Source organism: Lepidochelys olivacea, assembly GCF_965140295.1.
Source record: "Lepidochelys olivacea isolate rLepOli2 genome assembly, chromosome: 7".
NCBI classification, from domain to species: domain Eukaryota; kingdom Metazoa; phylum Chordata; order Testudines; family Cheloniidae; genus Lepidochelys; species Lepidochelys olivacea.
In genome coordinates, this window is record NC_140417.1 from 62,518,763 (window position 1) to 62,539,985 (window position 21,223).

A 21,223-nucleotide genomic window follows, 5' to 3' on the forward strand; every position below is an offset into this window, starting at 1 on the left:
TCTAGGATACTGCTGCTAAAATTTCCCATCGTTGCTACCACCAGTTGAGCTCCACCAGCAGGAGCACTAGTGTAGTTCAGGTGCAATCAGCGGGTTGGCATTTAAGCACCATGTTGTGTAGATATGTTATGAGCAGGGTTAGATGACATGCAACTTCCAACCTGGCAGCTACCGGAAGGCCCACCTACATCTGTGATTCCACTGTTGTTACTGCCGGTGGAACTGAACCAGTACTAGCAGTGCTGGGGAACTTGAGCAAAAATAGCTCCATGGCACATTACCTACAAAACGAAATAAATGACTAGTTTGGAGAGATCTGATTTACAACACCATAATTCCCTGGCAGAGTTTTAAACTGGGATTAGTTTTGTGAAAACAGTAGTCCTGTGTAATAGACAGGACTGAATCGTACCACAGCCCCAGGACTGTAATGTGGTGTGGCAACATAGTTAAAACATGCTTTGGGCTTGTTTATGCAGGCAAGACTGAGCAATTCTTTAACCGTGGCAGGATTCTGCTGTGTTGAAACTTGATCCCCCCAATACAGTGGGATTTATAGTATTAGGATTTATATGAATTAAAGAAGCTTTGTTAGGGGATATTGTCTGGGTTAATAGGCCCAAATCTGGATCTTCGTTAATGTGTGCATACCTTTTCCTAGGATCTTCCCAGTTACTTACATTTTCTTCTAGTTTTTAAACATCGGTGCAATCCTGACTTAATTGTTATATGGTTTTAAAATAGCTTTTTTTAAAAAAATGGTGCACAGTTGCGCTGAGCAGAAGCCTTTTGGGATGTGATCAGAGCTCTTATATAGCATGCCTTTCTGTTCTGTTTTTATATGCAAGTGGTAAATTGAAATTTACAAGAATCCTGCTCTGGGAAATCCTGTTCCTTGGTGCCTCAGGGAGAGAGAGAGATACTTGTAAATTTCACTTTATTGCATATCAGGAAGAAGTCCAGACACTTGCCTTTGAAAGATAAGCAACACCATGATGACTATGAGGCAGTTTGTGGAAGAAATGCTGCAGAAGCAGAGGTGAGTAAGAAAAGAGCAATTCCCAGAGATAGGTCAGGAGTAGGAGGGGGAGTATTCAGAGCTATGTTGATGAGACTGTGCTGAAGGGAATAAAAGAAACGTTAGGAGAAAATTATAAATCATTCTAATAGAAGGACAGACCATCCTTCATGTAGTCTTCTTCTCTGTTACAGACTTCCTTCTGCCTCACAAGCACACTGCTGCACCGTTTGAGTAAAGGAGTAGCTCTAGATGATCTCGTCATAGTCAAGCCCAGGGAATCAATGGAGATGGTAATTTATTTCTAGGGACACAAGTCTAGTGAGCAACAAAGGTTCTTAGAAGCTAACCCTTCCTACCCCCACTTTCCCACTTTAATAAGAGATGCACATCCTCAAGCACCAGTCATTAAGAGCATGATCTTTTCCCAGCTTCTAGGGAGTGAGTGCCCTTATGAATTTCTTAAAAGCTTTCTTCAAAACTTGAGTGCAACCTTCTGTTCTTGTTTTATAAAAGGACCCGTACGTTATGTGTCTGGCATCAGCCTGGCCCAATTATGATGTATTTATAGGAAGCCATTTTAATGTTATCCATTTATCCCAACAGCTCCTTTAACAAGGCCCCCAGTAGCTTCATTGTTGGCATAATTTGAGATGTGCGGAAGCAAGAAGAAGAGGTGATTTTGTGTTGTCATTGTCTTGTTTTTAACAAAGTGCATAGCTGGTTTTGCATTGAGTTTGAGACAGGCATGTGTAAATCAAGACAAATACAATAAATGTGTATATGCAGAAAGGTGGTTTGTGCATACTGCTAACCACAGTTGGATAGCCACAGGTTTGTTTGGACAGGTGGCATAAGCTTCTTTTGGTATTTGTCATCCTCCTTTTTTTCTTTTTGTCAACCCAGAAGAGTACTCTTTGATTCAAATATGCTGTAATTGTGATATTCTCCCGAACCCTCAATCTGTGGCTGCTCTGTGAGCTAACAAGCTTCGCTTCATCCAGACTCTGGGCCCAGTTGCTAAGAGTGCAGTGCTCAGTGTTACAGAGGTACTGCTAACTTGTGTCAGCATGAAGATTCTTCAGTGGACTCCTACCCCCAGTCTGCTGGTCTCCACCAACAGATGCCTTGAACGGACCTGCACTGGTTAAATTTACCATTTGAAATACTTCCTCTTGGCAGACTTTCCAGTTTGTATTGGTTCAGGGAATTCCTTCTGCAACTGTCTCAGTTCAAATCACAATTGTCATGGACTGATCCAGTCTGGACAACTCAGAATCTGAGTTCCTATTCCAGTCAGTGATGTTATATAAATATGAGATCCTTCTGGGAAATTCAGCGAAGCCTTCCCTGACTCCTTTTGTGTCCTAGAGAAGGAAACATGTCTTCCTCCTAAGTGACAACTTCACCGTGACACTTTCTGTGAAGTAGCCCACTAGCAAGAGTTCCTGATTCCTCTTCAGAGAAGTCAGCTAAAGTACATGGAAGCAGTGACATCTGTAGGTCTTACATTTGTGGAAAAATGTTCAAGTACACTTCAGTTGTGTTCTGTTTTTAATTTACCCTAGAAATTACCACTGACTCCTGTAAGACCAATTCTTCTGGTTCTAATGATTAATGGGTTATACTTGATTTGAGCTACTGATCTGTGTATAGTTCTCTAAATTACCCTCAGAAAGACACTGAAAAGCCTTTTGGGAGTCTGAAAGCTTATGTCTTTTCATCATATTTTCTTTCCTCTTGCAAAGAGGTATTTTAAAAAGGAGGAGGGGGGAATCCTGAAAATGTTTATGAAATGTTCCCCTGAATTTTTTTTTTTTTTTTTTTTTTTTAAATTTCAAATGTTGATATGCTTTAACTGTCATTCTCCAGCCTGGTAGGGAAAAAAATGACATTAATTTGACCAGGCTTACATGCTGTGTATCCATCAGTTTTAGAACCATTTGCTGTAGAAAGTGGGTTGAGATTCAAACAGAAATGGTATCTGTGAGAGGAGTGTGAGAGTTTTTTGAGCACAGAGTGGAAAGTGGGTGATGATCTTTGGCAGACCGATTACATGCAGTGTAGTTGTAGCCATGTTGGTCCCAGGATGTTAGAGAGACAAGGTGGGTGAGGTAATATCTTTTATCTGACCAACTTCTGTTGGTGAGAGAGACAAGCTTTCAAGCCACACAGAGCTCTTCTTTCCCAGACCTGAAGAAGAGTTCTGTGTGGCTTGAAAGCTGGTCTCCAATAAACTGATTACAGGTAGAAGAAACATGGAGGAAGCAAAAATTTCCCAGTGAAACACCAGTTTCTTTAAAACCGCTCTCCTCAACCCTGCTATGAGACTCCTGCACTCCTTTCCCAGAACTGCCACTCCTTCAACCTCCCTATTTAAAGAAGAAATAATTATTGCTCTGTATTGCTATTGCTCCATGAAATGTGAATTGTAACAGATTAGCGAGAGGCTTTTCCAGTGAGCAGTAGTAAAGTGTCCAGGCCATACAGAAGATGCCAAAAAGGATTTGTAAGCACACCACAAAAGGAACAAGGGCTTAGCTAAATAAGGTGAAGAGTTTAACTTTTAAATGGAATGTATGTCAAACAATTATACCATCTATCTTTAACAGAGCTGTGCAGGAAGCTATTTAGCTTCAATCCACAAGTAATTAGCAGAGCAAAATAAGGATTTAAGTTCAAAATATCTTCTTATCCTTAGTCACACACTTCTACCCTTTTTTATTTTAAGGCCTTGACTACACTGGATGAACTTCAGAATTTAAACTCATGTTTCAGCACAGTAAATCAATGTGGATGAGCTAAAAGCATGTGAGAAAGGTATTCTAACCTGGGATATGGTTCTTTTATTATGGCCTTGAACACAGTTGTTCCAGGTTTGTCCCACCTTTACATTAAGTAAAACCATTTCTCCATGTTTATTCCACCCCCACCGCCCCCCAGACGTTCTTGTCAACTGCTGGAAATGGCCCACCTTGATTATCACTACAAAAGGTCGCCCCCCCGCCCCTCCCCCGCTCTCCTGCTGGTAATAGCTCACCTTACCTGATCACTCTCATTACAGTATGTATGGTAACACCCACTGTTTGATGTTCTCTGTGAATATAAATCTCCCCACTGTATTTTCCACTGAATGTATCCGGTGAAGTGAGCTGTAGCTCACGAAAGCTTATGCTCAAATAAATTTGTTAGTCTCTAAGGTGCCACAAGTACTCCTTTTCTTTTTGTACTTATTTGCAGCACAGGGTGGTAGTTGTAATGTAACTGATTTGCACTGAGTTATTCTCAAAGCACTTTCGATCCATTCGTTGAGCCTGTGCAAGTCTAAAGAGGTAACCCTGTTTTTAAAAACAAGTGTACAGGGTAATCCCAATATATCAGTATGGAGGCCAGCAATTCCTTCTCTCAAACTGCTTCTGATGGCCAGCTATTGCTGAGGACACTTCAGTTATGAGCCTTAAGCTACTCAACCCCTCTTAGTTTCCAGAATTTTATTAGCTATTTATTTCTTTACTTGAAAGGATGGGAATGTTGCGGGGGGGGGGGGTGTTTATTATTCAGAGTAACATTAGGTTCTAGTTTCCCAGAAGAGGGCAATTAGTGTAATCTAAACATTACAAAAAGGCGACTATTTGCTCAGGGCTATAAATATATTTTGAGGGGGTTAATTTGTTTAATATATTAAATTGCTTCCCAGTGACAGAGGCAGAGTTAAGGTTGTACTGACTTTTCCCCTGTAAACACTGATTTCCAGGGTTTTAAAACTTTGACATGAGAATTCCATCCCCACTGAAAGGCAGATCACATGAGTCTCAGCCTCAGGGGCTCATTTTTAAAATGCTCTTTTTTTGTTCTTGCATAACTGAAAAACAAATGTGTTTTTATCAAAACAAAATGCTGCAAGCTATAAGTTTCTGCCTGGGTTCAGACGGAGCTGGTATTGCCTATATACTATCCTAGCAAGGCTCTGTTGGCTCCATCAGCTTCTTCAGAATTTATCCTTTATTTATTTTTTTAAAATAATTTCGTTTCTAGCCCTTATGAGTGAGAAGAGACTCTTCTGAATGTGAACCAATGTAGTGCAGTCAAGCAAAGTCTTCAGAAAACCAGTAAGAAATAGCAGCTCTGAGAAATGGGAAATCGTCCCTTTAATATCAGCAACTTTTATATCAATTTAGATATCAATATATTAACTGCATCACTGTGTACTGTTTTAGGAGAAACATCCAGCTAAATTTATTTAAAAATGAAAGCAGGAGATAAGTAGTTAGAAAAATCCAAAAGTCAGGAGAGGAAGTATGTGTTAGTTTTCTATGGGTTGCCTGTATTTTGTCTCTTAAACTATATTTCATGGAATGCCTAGGTTATTAGTGGCTGGTTAAAATTGCATAATAAAGTACCTGAAGCATCTGATCTGTGATGTAACATTCTTTCAGGAAATGTCCTTCAATCCTTTTAACATGAGGATATGAGTGGCAGATATAAGGCAGTAATCTTGGTGAACAGGCTGTTCACCCTCTAGACTCAGATATGTAACATAACCAAATTTTCTCTTATCCAATAGTCAGATGCTCCCATGTACTGCGTGACATGCAGTGAAAGAGAATGTCAGAACAGATTTTAATTTGTCACACTTAGGGTCCTCCAGAAGAATAAGCAATTGTCTTCCAGGATGTCATCCTCAAAGGAACAGCATAAATGTAAATATTCACATTATAGGAAGCGAGGAATGGCCATTTTGGGTCAGATCCATATCCTTTGTTTACCACATAAAATGAATGACCCACGGTCATGCTTTGGGCTGTGATACTGTGAGATTCAGCAAACTAAGCAAGCTTGGGCTAGGTTAGTATATGGATGAGGAACATTCAAGGAACTCAGGTGCTGCAGGAAGTGGTCCCCTGGTCCAGCCTCCTGCACTGATTCAATAGGGGGATGCTCCCTCAGAATTTATATTGAAAATGGCCCTGACTGGGTTTAGCATACCTTATATTTCTGGAAGTGCTCTTTTTCACATGAGGTGCAGCTGAGGTCCTAATCACTTACGGAATCATAGAAATGCGGGGCTGGAAGAGACCTCCAGAGGTCCCCTGGTCCAGCCCCCTGCACTGAGCAGGATCAAGTAAACCCCAGACCATCCCTGACAAGTGTTTGTCTAACCTAGTTTTAAAAACCTCCAATGGTGGGGATTCCACAACCTCCCTTGGAAGTCTATTCCAGAGCTTAACTATTCTTATACTTAGAAAGTTTTTCCTAATATCTAACCTGCAGATTAAGACCATTACTGCTTGTCCTACCTCCATCTGACATAAAGAACAATTGTCCTGTTTATAACAACCCTTTAACATATTGTGACAAAGTTCCTCCTCTGCCTTGGTGGGTTCTGCGCTTTCTGGCGGATTTGCTCGCCTCGGAGGTTTACAGCAGTCCTCAGTTTGGCTCCTTTGGCTAGTGGCACAAACCTGCCATTCACTCAGCTAACCTCATCACTGGCCAGCGTGGGGGAAAGGAGGAGAACAATCCCCGCAGTCTCTGCTGGCCCACCTAATGGGTCGGGGGACAGGACAGAGACCTTCCCCTCTGGTGGGACCCACAGTCCAGATCGACTCCTCTTATATCAAATAGGGAGTTGGAGGGTTGGGGGGAACCCGGGCCCGCCCTCTGCTCCGGGTTCCAGCCCAGGGACCTGTGGGTTGCAGCTGTCTAGAGTGCCTCCTGGAACAGCTGCGTGACAGCTACAACTCCCTGGGCTACTTCCCCCATGGCCTCCTCCCAACACCTTCTTTGTCCTCACCATAGGACCTTCCTCCTGATGTCTGATAACACTTGTACTTCTCAGTCTTCCAGAAGTACACCTACTCACTCTCAGCTTCTTGCACGCCTCTTGCTGCCAGCTCCTCGTACGCACTTCACTAACTGAAGTGAGGTCCTTTTTAAAACAAGGTGCCCTGATTAGCCTGCCTTAAGTGGTTCCAATAACTTTCTGATTGTTCTGGAACAGCCCATTATCTTACTCAGGGAAAAGGGATCTGCTTAATCTGTGGCTAATATATCTACCTTCTATCACTCTCCTGTAGCCATCTGGCCTAACCCTGTCACAATATTTGAAGACTGATATCCAGTCCCCGCCTCAGTCTTCTTTTCTCAAGACTAAACTGGCCCAGTTATTTAACCTTTCTCAGAGGTCAGATTTATTAAACATTTTGTAATTTTTGTTGATCTCCTCTTGACTCTCTCCAGTTGGTTTACTTCTTTTCTAAAGTGGGACCCAGAATTGGACGCCGTACTCCATCTGAGACCTCAGCAGTGCCGAGTAGAGCAGGACACTTACTTCCCATGTCTTACATGTGACACTCCTGTTAGTATACCACAGCCTTTTTCTCCACTGCATATCATTGTTGGCTTATATTCAATTTGTGATCCACTATAACTCTCAAATATTTTTCTGCAGTACGACCACCTAGCCCGTTATTCCCCATTTCATAATTGTTCATTTGATTGCTCCTTCCTAAGTGAAGTACTTTGCACTTGTCTTTACTGAACTTCATCTTGTTGATTTCAGAGCAATTCTCCAATTTGTCAAGGTCATTTTGAATTCCTCTCCTCTGCTCCAAAGTGTTTGCAACCCCTCCCAGCTTGGTGTCATTAGCAAACTTTATAAGCATACTCCCCACTCTATTATTCAAGTCATTAATGAAAATATTGAATAGTACTGGTCTCAGGACAGACCCCTGTGGGACTCTTCCCCCCCTCCCCCCACCCCAGTTTGATAGCAAACCATTGATAACTACTCTTTAAGTATGCTCTTTCAGCCAGTTTTGCACTCAGCTCATAGTTATTTCATCTAGACCACATTTCCCAAGTTTGCTAGAATGCCATGAGAAACTGTATGAAAAAACTTCCTAAAATGAAGATATATCAAGTCTACAGCTTCCTTTCTCCAGGCCAGTAACCCTGTCAAAGAAGGAAATTAAGCTGGTTTGGCATGATTTGTTCATGACAAATCCTTGTTGGCTATTACTTATAATCCTGTTATCCTGTACAGGCTTATAAATTGATTGTTTAATAATTTGTTCCAATAATTTGTGATTGTTAACTATCCCATGGCACTTTCATGGGAGAAGAACTGTTAAATCTGGTGGCCTGGCCAAATGCTGTCTTATGTTCTTCCTCCCTAAAACCCACTGTATTGCAATTGGACATGATAGTCTTGCTCTAAACTTTTAGGGTTGCTGTTAACCATCTGCCATGGGCTACGCCAGAAACAGGTTATTCTTCTTTGAGTCCTCGCTCATATCGATTCCAATTAGGTGTGCGCACGCCATGTGCACAGCCGTCGGAAAGTTTTCCCCCAGCAGCATCCTTGGGGTCAGCTGTGGAGCCCCCTGGAGTGGCACCTTCATGGTGCTCAATATATACCCCTGCTGACCCGGAGTCCCCTCAGTTCCTTCTTACCGCCGTTGACGGTCGTTGGAACTGTGGCGGCTTGCTCAGCAAGTTCTCCACGTTTCCCTAGCTCTTTAGATAGTTGTTTTTAGTTTGGTTTGTAGTTCTAGTTTTTCGTTTTAGTTAGTGCTAGTCGGGTTCGGGGGTTACCCTCCACCCTGACTCTTCTTCTTGGGGTTCCATGCCCAAGTCCCTGGGATTCAAGCCCTGCAGGTCCTGCTCAGCGAAGATGATGAAATTCTGGATGGAGACTCTACCTTTTGTAGGCCTGGCTGCAGCCCTAGGAATAACTAACAGTGTAAACCAAAGGCTGTGAATCAGAGGTGGCCTGGCCTTGACAAAATAACAACACAGTAGGTATTAGCTAACACCACATAAGCACATTCCTGACTGGAGAGGATGGTATAAAAACACACAGATCTCTTGAGTAACTACATGTACTCATTCCTAAGAGATGGGATAAGAATACACCGACCCCTCGTAAGGTAAGGATGGGATGACAGGATAATGGGTAAGGATGTTTTGTTCGAGCTAGCAGGTATAAGGATAAGGGTGGTAACTAACAATGTCTGGAGTGTATTTTGTAACTTGTTTGTATCCATGTATAAAAGGAGAAGTCATAGGAGGGGAAACTTTGTACTCGCTGAGGGGACAGCATCCTGGTGTACTGACTGAGCAGGTACCTTGTTGCAGGCATACATGTGTTGCTCCTGTGAGGCTCTAGTACTGTGCTTTGTCGACAGATAAACCTGGCTGAGCGCCTTCGCCACCGAACCGAGCCTGTGGTCTTTCTTGAGAACAACATCACGGTCTGCTGAATTAACATGCTGTACTGTCTGCTAGTGCAGCTGACATTGGTGCCCCAAGAACAGCAACGCTGGCAGCCGTAACAATGCGACAGCAGCAACAATATTCCACAGAACTGACAAGATCTTTCATTGTTGTTGCAGGAGACCTTCTTACTTCAGTGGATCTGGCAGGAGCTTATCTTTATATTCCAGTCATGCCCCATAAAGCTCAGCTATGCCTTTTGTTAGATGATTTTCCCATCAGATGCTCAAAGTCATTAGAAAGACAACTTCCATAAACCTAAAGAGCTATCTGATTCTTTCTGAGTGGATAGTCCACCTATGAGGTGGGATTGACACAAGGAGAGCCAAAGTCTTCCTGACACAGGAAAAGTTTGATAAGATCCAGGCATTGGTTTCTGAAGTGTCATGGAATGGTGTCATCAATCCATCTGTATCTGCAGCTCCTTGGTCTTCAGGTTACACATTCATGCAAACTTCAGGGATTCCTTGGAGGCCTGCAGCAGAGTACAACATTCAGCCACAGTGATCCAGTCCCTCATTTGATGGAAACAAGAGGACCATTGGATTGTGGGCTCCTTCCTTCCTTCCCTTTCACAGCAGCTAGTTCTATCTTCTTGACATGAGATTTTTCTAAATTGCTACAGCTCTTGTGTCCCTTCAAGCCAGTCACATCTATTTCCCTGTGTTTACTCTGCATAAAGACATGCTTCCTTTTGTCAAGAATTTTGAAACATCTGCATTTAGAAGACACAAAGATTATTTCATCTTCCCCCAGGACAAGGTTGTTGATCATACTGCCAATTAATTCACTGCTAAGGTTAACTTTCCATACATCAGAGGAGATCCTTCTTCCCTCATTCTCTTAACACTATTGGAAAAAGATGGCATGTGCTATTGAGCAGTTAAAGTTTATCTTAGTATAGGCAACCACTTCAGGAGAACAAGCAAAACATATTTCTTCATTTCCTTTCACTGTAAATGCTTAAGAAACTAAATCCTCCATCGGTAGATTGATTAGGTGCTGTATACTGAAATATCTATTCAGTGACAGATAAACTAATTCCTGAAGGGATCAGAGCCCACTGTCCATGTTCCACAACAGTCTTCTGGGCAGAAAGGGCATCAGCCCCGCACGGAGAAGATCTGCAAGACCACTATCTTGTTGTGTCTCTTAGCACATGAGCATCTTTATAAAGCCCAGCTGGCTTAACTTCATTCCTCTGCAGACCTTTTGACAGAATAATGCTCATAGCAATGGTCCCCAAATAGATACTATTAATTTTTCTAGAGTGGAACTTTTTTCTGTCTGTTTTACTTCTTCCTCTGTGCAGTTTTCTTCGGTACCACTTGTCACTTGATTTGCTTTTTGGAACTGATCTCACCCATTCCAACCCAACCTAAGAAGTTATTTGGGCATCTTCGTGATAGTCTTGTCTTAAATCCATGGAGACAGCAATCATAGTTTAATAAGCCTTTATGGGTTTTTTTAAACAATTAATAAGACTTCATTATTTCAATACAGATTTGAATGGTAACTGGGTGGCCAGGTCCTGCAGCAAGTTAGAACTTCATTTAGAGTTTGTAGGGAGAACGATACAAAGCAAAATGTCTTAATTCCAGGAAAAAAGAACTGACTTTCCAGTCAGATCAAACGGAAGTTTGCTTCAGTCTGCGGAGCTTATTGTTTTGCTTCCTTCAGACTGTACACAGTCCTTAGAGGAAGCCAAATCAACCACACTTGCATATATGTAAGCTCAGATTTATGACCCTGTCAGCAGAGAGACTTAGTACAATTGGCTTGATACTTCCCTAGCTTGGGATATTGAAAGATGCTGTGAAAAAACTTATATTCATGTGTGAATTTGATCAGAAAATGATGAATCAGGATTGCCTTTTTCATACAATGTTTGTAAGCCTCTGAGTCTCTTGCTTGGGGATTCATCATTCATTCAGGATTCATCCAAATTGAACTCTAGATCCAGACAGCCCCAAACTTTGAAGTGTTCAAAATCTAGATCACTGCAATATTGGCCCGTCTCTCGTCATGAGTGTAACCATGGAGGCTGGAGACGGGAGATTGTGTTCTGAAGTTACATAAAGGTGGGGTAAATATTTAAAAGATTGCTTTTCGCAGAATTGTTCAATGTAGAATAAATTACCTACTTATATAATTAATTGCTTGAAATAAGCATTCTGCAGAATCTTTCATAGATACTTAATTCCCTTGGGATCCATCTGAATAAGAATGTATCAAGCTGAGCATAGCAACAGATTGAAAGGGGACTTTTTAGTGTTTGCTATAATTTCTTTAATAGAAATGCTAGGGAGCTACTCATCTCTACTCTTAAATTTGTGGACTAGAGTTTTCCTAAACAAAAAAGAATTATACATTTCTCCCCTGCCCCCCATATATAATCTTAGTCTCTTCTGTTGATGAAGTGTAGCAGTAATGGGGAGATTCATACAACAAAACTAGGGGCCTGAATCTGCATGGACAAATTGTTTCTCAAACCTGGAGACAGGGCTAGGAGTCCTAAATGTTAGTATTTTTCTGGATATTAATTTTATTGTGCAGGAGTCTAGTAGGCTTTAGTTGGCACCATGCACCCCTGTGAAGAGAGCAAGGGGACTCTTTTCTTAACTAAGAAACACCTAGTAGTACTTTCGCTTCACTGTTATTCATAACAAACGGTATCCACTGTTTATACTTCATTTATTGTGCTTTTTCCTCCAAAAGTTGCCAGCATTCCTAGTTATATCCTTAGAGAATCTGTTAGGTCGTCATTTTGAGGATATCCATTGTTAAGACTAGATGGAGATACCAGCACTGGGGCTATCTGTTTAACAGGGGCGTGTTGTACTCATTTCAGATGCTTCAGGATAAATACACGAGCTATCAAGATCAGTGTTTTTTATTTACCTGCAACTTAGATCAATTATTTGGCATCTGTTTGGTAAGTTTAATTTAATAGATGTAATTTAAATCACAGAACCAATTAAATTGTGTATGCTGTAAATAAGAGGAATTTAGTATTTAATCTGCACTATTTACACTGCGAGTTCAAAGTATTTTTACGGTAATATGATATGAGCATCTTGAACACAGGTAGGCCATAGAACCATAGAAATGTAAGGCTGGAAGGGACCTTGAGTGGTCATCTAATCCATCCCTCTGTGCTCAGGCAGGACCTAGTATATGTAGATTGTCCTTGGCAAGTGTTTGTCTAACCGGTTCTTAAAAACTTACAGTGATGAGCATTCCACAATCTCCCTTATTCCAGTGCTTAACTATCCTTACAGTTAGAAAGTTTCCTAATATTTACCCTAAATCTCCCTTGCTGCAGATTAAGTCACTTGCTTCTTGTCCTGCTTTCACTGGACATGGAGAACAGTTGATCACTGTCCTCTTTTATAACAGTTCTTACCATATTTGAAGACTTATCAGTCCCCCTTTTCCTCGGTCTTCTTTTCTTAAGACTAAATATGCCCAGTTTTTTTAACCTTTCCTCAAGGAAACTTCAAGTTTTCTAAACTTTTTATCATTTTACTGTGTGCGTACTGCAGAATTTCTGGGGGGAAATTCACACTGGTGCTACCTCCATGTTAGTTACACTGGAGTGGGGGTAATTAACAAGTCCCTAATGTAGACAAAGTTATAATAGGAGGTTCTGGGAGTATGAGTATATAGCAAACAGAAGGAGCCTGTGCTCCAGAATATAAATCGGTGAAATTGTAAAGTTATTTATAGTGATCTAGTAGTAAGTAATACCTTGCTCTTATGCAGTGGTTTGCATCAGTAGTTCTCCAAGTGCTTTATAAAGGAGGTAATCATCCCTATTTTACAGATGGGGTGAAGTGGAGACACAGAGGTTAAGTGACTTCCCCAAGGTCACCCAGTAAGCCAATGGCAGAGCTGGGAATAGAAACTGAGTCTCCTGAATCCCAGTCTAGTGCTCTATTCACTAGGCTAAACAACCATAATGATATGCAAAGATACTTTGGGAGAGTATACACTGAGCAGTAATACCATAATACATGGCATGATGTTAGTAAAAGCAAAACAACATACACGATTGTGTCTGAGTGTCTTTGCAAGTTATGGCATTAGCTGATGATTTCAAATAACTTGATAATTTAACCAGCTTCAGTCTCTGCATTATGGGACACTTCATATCCTTGTACAAACCCACATGCTCCTTCAGCCTGCTTCTAAAACCATCTCACCATTTCTTGCACTACAGGTTCACACTCTATCTGATTAGCAATGACATCTAGTACACATTAAATACAAAGTTCGTCTTACTTTACAGCATTAGTAAGCTGGTTTTGAATTCTTATCAGTTAGAACTAAAATTTTCCCCAAAATTGAACAGAATGTACAGGGGTAAAGAGGAGCTGTGCTATACCAAAGTTTGAAGCAAGATATTTATTCTTGGCCTTCAACCTAGCCAGTACACAATGACCAAATACAGTCAGTCTTAGAACATGAAGACCAGCGTCCTCTGTATGCACAGTGGCTTAGCTTGTTAGAAAATGTATCTTAGTCAACAGATGTTGTAAAGCAGTATCGTATATAATGGGTATATTGTCATAGGCTACCTCACTGCAGTAAGCTTAAGTGGCACTATGTTAGATTGCAGTTGTGTGGTAAATAGAACAGGTTGTACTGGCCCAAGTGTCTTCATGGTTTCCATAGGTATAAGTAGACTTTACATTTCCTGTGGGGCAACTTTCCTCCTTAGGAACTAGTAGGCTTTATTATTCATAAATCCTTTTATTAACAGACTAGTAGATATCTGAATAATATTTAACTGCCACCCACGATGTTACTGATCATCTTGTGTGTAATGGCATGTCTGCCTTTCTGTATTATGGACATTTTGTGGTCCGGAGTCAAGAGTGTGATCAGAGTAGATACACTTTCCAATTGTCAGCCCTGATGGGGCCCACAACAGAAGAAAAACAAAGACCATTGTTTCACACTATAAAATATTGATTTGGAGAACATAAAGTATGCAGAAAAGCGAGGAAATAAGTCCATAAGAATGACTGTATTTCACAAACCAAAATGTTAATCACCTGGCTTTAATTTATAGCGAAAAACATTATGATCAAAATAGGGGGGGAAATCAGAAATGTAATGGGGAATATGCTGATTTTGTCTTGAGATATGCAAAGTTGGCTATGGTAAAGGTGTATTTGCAGTGAGCTTTGAGATTTAAAGAAATGAAATTCTGACTCGTTTTTCAAGTTTAGTGCATCAAGCCATTTTAGAAAGTTATTTGTAAGAGAGAGAACCAGTGGTGCTGGTGAGCTCAAGTTTGACACATTCTGAGCAATATAATTTCATAAATATGGGTACCTGCTGTTTAAGGTCTGCATTTGAATAGTGTTCATAAAGGTGAAGCTAAAGGAGTATTTAATCAGGGAAAGGTAGACATCATTAGTTTATACCATTTCTTCTCTGTAAGTAGATTTTAATTACAATAACAGCTTCCGGATTTTTTTTCACTTTCTTTAAGCAGGTTTGCTCTGTTTTATAATTTAAAGCTTCTTGAAATTGAGGAGAGCTAAAGGACTAGCCTAGATTATACCATGGAGACCTACATGGTATATATTGAGGAAGACATTTTTGAACAGGATTATTGTATTATAGTGCTAAATAGGGTAATTACTGTGGAAGACATAAAATGGGAGCTAGCTGAATGTTCTTACAGCTGACTTAAAGGACATGGCATTTTAAAAAATACTTCTCACAAGTTCAGGTTAACCCACAAGTTATATTGTACATTGCTTATTGCGTTTTAGTCAAGGTGACTCTTTGATAATACACAGCTCTCAACAGGAAAAGTGAATGGACTGTTACTCCCTGTGATGGTGCCATGGAAGGACTTTCATGTTATCTCCTGATTTCCAGTATTTGCAAGAAACTGTCTAAATGACAGTGTGTATGTTCAAGTTATTGTCCTGAAAAATTATTTTTTCCCATGATTAAAACATTTTTATGCAGGTTTGAAATGCTGATACCACACAAATGAATCTGAGGTTTGCTATAAGGAATTCAGAGAAATAAGGCGCACAGAACCTTCTTAGATGCTACCGGAACAGGGAAAGACAGCATTTTCTGCCTTTTTTTCAGCTGAATCTTTCTCTTGTTTTCATAGCGTGTGATCACGTTGACATGTCTGTTATGTATTGTCTCTCTAATAGGACATGTCCTAAATTCTCAAGATGAGTTGGTTCAGTAAAATGTTCTTTCTCTTCCCTCTGTTAGGTTATTTACTTTCTAGAAGAGAGGGACAAGCAGGGTCTCCTGAAAAGCCGCTGTCTGATCTGGGTCGTCTCTCATACTTGGCCTACTGGAAAAGTGTCATATTAGAATACCTTTATTGCCACCATGAAAAACATATCAGCATCAAGGGAATGAGCCGAGCGACTGGAATGTGTCCACATGATATTGCCACAACCCTGCAGCAGCACAGCATGATAGACAGGAGGGAAGACAGGTCAGTAAAGCATACACCATTTGGAGAGTACTTATGAAGACAAAAATATTCATTGTAGCAGTACTCGTTGAGAGTGCACCTTTTACCATAGGAAAAAACTAGTGTACTTTGCATAGACTTTTATGAAGGCTTAGTGGTGATCGTCACTGCCTGAGAAGGAACTGCCAACTTGAAAATCAAGCCAACGCCTGTTTTGAAACTGAAGGTAGTTTCAGATAGCATACCCACACCAGAGTTCCCTCACTAATTTTCATTGTTTTACAATCATGTTTTCCTAGTTCCTCCCTCCCTCCCTCCTCACAAAGAAAAAAAAAGGTTTTCTCCTCTTATTACGGTGTGAAAGACACACGAAGAAGGGAACCTAACTGACTATACACAAGTTCAGGCAGATGCACAGAGAAAGCAAAACAAAAGAATATTTTTCTTTATTTGCTTTCATTTATAGAAATCTTTAGTAGTGCTTGTAACATTAGTAGATTTTTTTTAAGTTGACAGGGTCCTTTTTTACATGTCTCTTCTTATTAGTATATTGGATTGAAAAATTTAGATTTAGCATTTAGGGTGGAATTATCAAAAGGCCTAACTGATTTAAGACACAGGTCTTATTTATTTTCAGTGGGACCTGTGCTTCTATATCTCATGAGCCTAGTCTCCGTGTTAGGTCAACTTAGCTGTATCACTCAGGGATGTGAAAAATCCACACCCTTGAGTGACATAACTATGCTGACCTGACCCCCAGTGTTGATGCAGCTAGGACAATGAAAGAATGCTTCTGTCAACTTAGCTACAGTCACCTGGAGAAGTGGTATTCCTACACAGATAGAAAAAAACCTTTCTATTGATGTAGGCTGTATCTACACTATGGGGTTATGCCAGCATAGCTATGACACTAGAGCCATGCTGGTATAGTCCTTGTAGCATAAGTAAGCCCTTAAACACTTTGGAAAATTTCAGCTTCAGAAACGAAAAGTCTGCAAAATTAGTTGGTGAAGGGACAGTGATTGCTGAGAAAATGTATCATACAAAGCAAGGAAGAAGGCAGTAACTGTGGACTCAATAACACATGTACATTTTCCTGTATTACCAACCTCAAGCATTAAAAAAAACAAAAAACCATGAGTCCATCACCAAAATATGAGATTGGCTTAAAAATAAGGGGTTTGTTTTTTTTTAAATAATAATAATTTTGAGGTTCTTTTTCTTTGCCTTCTGGTTTCTGAGCTGTTAGAGTGCATTCACTTTACAAGCTATTCTCTGCAACTATGATGGCTAGACATTTGATTCTCATGATTCCAGGAGCTGGAGCTTTAAAAATTACACTAAAGTCACAACACTTGCAATAGGTTTCAGAGTAGAAGCCGTGTTAGTCTGTATTCACAAAAAGAAAAGGAGTACTTGTGGCACCTTAGAGACTAACCAATTTATTTGAGCATAAGCTTTCGTGAGCTACAGCTCACTTCATCGGATGCACTTATGCTCAGATAAATTGGTTAGTCTCTAAGGTGCCACAAGTACTCCTTTTCTTTTTGCAAACACTTGCAATAAAATCACGAAAGTTGGCAGCACTACATAGGAATTAAGCACACGTTCTCCTTCGTAGGAGGAGAGCCAATATGGTAACGTCCTTCATTTTGGATATTCTCGATCTCTGCCCTTGATTTTGCCAGTCTTGGTAGGGCATAATTTAGGATTATAATGTTCTACTTTGCAACATCTGACACAGCATGTAAGTGCTTTGGAGAGAAGATTTGTTAAAGGAAGTTAAGAGTTTGCTTGTGCTCGGGGAGGGTACCATGACAGTCCACAAATATTCTGATGGTTTATATTTTGTCTTCTGTGCATTGTTTTGTATTTTAGGCCACACAGTCTCCAACAGTCATGCAGCAAATTAAAATATTACTTACATGAGAACAAACCATGAGATAAAATTCCTTGATTGGGTGGAATGAGTAGGTTAAGGAGGGAGAGTCTCCATGTTAATGGTGATGAGTTTGGAGGATCATTAAGTGTATATTTTTCCACGTTTGGTTTTTGATGTGGTGCTAAAAATAATGGTATATGCCTCTAGTTTATAAATAGATGCTTCTCGATAAATAGAAATAATCTCACCAGTGCCCAATCATACAAACACTTCAGGCATGTGAATAGTTATGTACTCAGGTGCATTAAGTTACTCACATGTGTATGTGTTTGCAGGATCAGAGTGTTGTGTTTTCTGTGTTAGGTTCCACACTTCTGATGTTGAAACCATAGTTTTGTTGTCTGCACAGGACTGTGCCGTCCTTCCGGAATCCCCCGCACAACGAAAGCAGCATCGATGGGCGACAGTCACAATTGGAGCCCCATTGCACTTGGCACAAAGAAATGTGAAAGCATGAAGCCAAATTCCCTGCTGGTATATGTTTGATGCAGTTCTGTTGCCTTCACTGCACCTGTGCAAGTTTATATCAGCAGAGAATTTGGCCCACAGTCCTTGCCCCAAACAGCATCCAAATTTTAAAGAGCAACCCACAAAGGGTGGGAGAAAGGGATTAAGTCAGATACATGTGGTTTTTATATACATCTACCTATGCAATTTTCCCTCTATCACAAATAACTATATATAACTAGATCAGGGATCAGCAACCTTTGGCACACGGCCCGCCAGAGAAAGCCCCTGGCAGTCCAGACCAGTTTGTTTACCTGCAGCATCCGTAGGTTCAGCCGATCGCGGCTCCCACTGGCCCTGGTTTGCCGTCTCAGGCCAATGGGGGCTGTGGGAAGGGCGGCCAGCACATCCCTCAATCCATGCCACTTCCCGCAGCCCCCATTGGCCTGGGACGGCGAACTGCGGCCAGTGGGAGCTGTGATCGGCCAAACCTGCGGATGCTGCAGGTAAACGAACTGGTCCGGTCCTTGATGGGCCCCACATGCCAAAGGTTGCCGATCCCTGAACTAGAGAGAGATGAAAAAATACAAGATGCCAACTACACCCATCTGCCCTTCAGTTCATTAACTTTCTTACAGGTATCATGATAGAAGTGGATCCCAAGGAAAACCAAAGGATTGCTCTTTAAGTTGCTCATCTTAGAAAAGAGAGGATATGGGGAATATGACAGAGTTCTATAAAATCATGGATGGTATGGGGAAAGTGAACAGAGAAGTATTACTTACTCCTTCACATAACACAAGAACTAGGGGTCACCCAGTGAAATTAAGAGGTAGCAGGTTTAAAACAAACATCAGGAAGTACTTCTTTCACACAAGGCACATTCAACCTATGGAATTCATTGCCGTAGGTTGTGGTGAAGGCCAAAAGCAAAACTGAGTTCAGAAAAGAATTAGATAAGATTATGGAGGATAGATCCATCAATAGCTGTTAGCCAGGATGGTCAAGGATGCAACCCCATACTCGTGGTGTTCCTAAACTGCCAAGTGCCAGAATCTGGGACTGGATGATAGGGGATAGATCACTCAGAATTGCTGTGCTCTGTTCATTCACTCTGAAGCATCGGGCATTGGCCACTGTCGGAAGCCAGGGTACTGGGCTAGATGGACCATTGGTCTTACCTAGTATGGCCATTCTTATGTATTTATTTCTTCTTTGTTTCTTTTATTAGAATACCTGTATTTGTAATTTGCTTTCCCGCCCAATCATATCCTGTGTACAGGACTGATACTCTAGTCACTAACTTTCCCAGTTTTAAGCACCATGGTCCCATATATATTCTGCTTTGTCCTAATATGTTCTGTATCACAACTGGAGAAAGTTATTCCAGGGATGGGTAAGGTGGCCCTGGGGTCCATGCTCAGACATCTTCCACATGTCTGTGAACATCTACTGCTGCAGGAGCATTCTGTTTTCTCTCCTTTTCCCTATTTAATCCTGTTAATATCTGTCTTTTATCTTGTAAATGATTATGCACATTTTTGTTCTGATGAAAAACACCAGCATGAGCGATATTTCTCCTGCATGCATGTAAGATATATTAATGTGTATATAGTGGTCTCCATCTCCCTCTTTATTTTTACCCAGACCTCTATTTTCCAAAGTAGTTATGTGAGATTGTTTTGCTTTATCTTGATATTTTTCTAACATCAAAAATCCTTTTTGAATTCTAGATTTGTAATAATTAGAAGGGAAAAACTGATCTCAAGCCACATGGAGAAACTGAAAGCTAATCCACGCGTCAATGAAGTAGACCCTGAAAGTTTGAGATGGACTCCACTGCTTGTTTCTAATGCTGCGGTTTCTGAAGAAGAGAGGGAAGCTGAAAAAGAGGTAACAGCAGACATTGTCAGTCTGAATTCCTTTCCTTAGGATTTCTTCTCCAGTTTTTACCATTCAGTAGTAAATATATAGCATTGTTTAACATTGTCAGATCTTAGTTATGGGGAAAACTGCTTGTGTGAAACACTTTAGCACTAATCACTTATAACTCAGGGTTTTTGGAGATTGTACAGTAAGTTTTGGAAAATGAATATGAAAACTTAAACTCTGTCTCACTTGCTATGAAGTTGTACTTAAATGATCCTGAAGTAGTCTAGGAGCATGGAATCAGATCAGATTTGGTGCAGAGCTCAAAGGCCGCAGTGTCAATCGATTCTTTGTGTTTATGAACTTGCTCAAAGTGATCCATGTCAGCGGGCATGTAATGTAGTGCTAAAAGACTTAAATCAATTCGCTGCATCATTAATAGTGCTAAATATCCCATGAAATGCAATCTTCTTTGGTTTGTTATCCTAACTGTTGTAAAGGCGCTACTAGATGATTCAGCTGAAATGTTGTTGCTTGGTTAGGCAGCAGTGCTAATCAGGGTCGACTTACTGTAACTCTTTAGCTGAACTTGATATGGCTAATACTGTTTCAGTGACCCATTATTTTAACCCCAACCCTTCAGGCTGAGCGTCTGATGGAACAGGCTAGCTGCTGGGAAAAGGAAGAGCAAGATATATTCTCCACAAGAACTAATAGTAGGCAATCACCTGCAAAAGTACAATCTAAAAATAAATACTTGCGATCTCCAGAGAGTGTGGCAGTGGTTGGAGAGCGAGGGCAATCCACAGAGCAATCTAAAGAAAGCAGTGAGGATGATGAGGGGGATGGGAATCATCAAAGTTCACCTCCCCGGCTGACCAAACCACAATCACTGGCCATAAAAAGAAAGGTATGTTACTTTTAGCACTTTCAGTTAAACTTGTTCAGTGTCCATTACAATCAAACCATGTTTGTCAAAAAGATATAAAAAAAGTGCAGGGTTTTTTTCTGTTTACGAGCTTTGATTAGACTTCTTTTTTTTTTATCTAAATTGTGTTTGCACACTAGGCCCTTCCTAATTCATAGCTGTTTTCTAGGCAGTTTGGCTTTCCTTTTGACTTATTCATATTGTTATGAAAAAATGGATGGCACTAAACATTAGAATTAGAATTTATTTTTAAACTAATGACTGCCCTCTGCTGTT

At 40.6% G+C, this 21,223-nt stretch overlaps 1 protein-coding gene across 5 annotated transcripts in view; it reads left to right on the plus strand.

Moving 5' to 3' along the window:
- KAT6B (lysine acetyltransferase 6B) overlaps window positions 1–21,223 on the plus strand; it is a 190,619-nt gene that overhangs the window by 161,994 nt on the left and 7,402 nt on the right. For all 5 annotated transcript variants that reach the window (XM_084634100.1, XM_084634099.1, XM_084634098.1 and 2 more), the window contains exons 13-15: window positions 15,551–15,782; window positions 19,884–20,043; window positions 20,663–20,929. In XM_084634100.1, coding sequence (XP_084490226.1) covers window positions 15,551–15,782; window positions 19,884–20,043; window positions 20,663–20,929 — 659 coding nt within the window. The remainder of the gene's footprint in view (window positions 1–15,550; window positions 15,783–19,883; window positions 20,044–20,662; window positions 20,930–21,223) is intronic.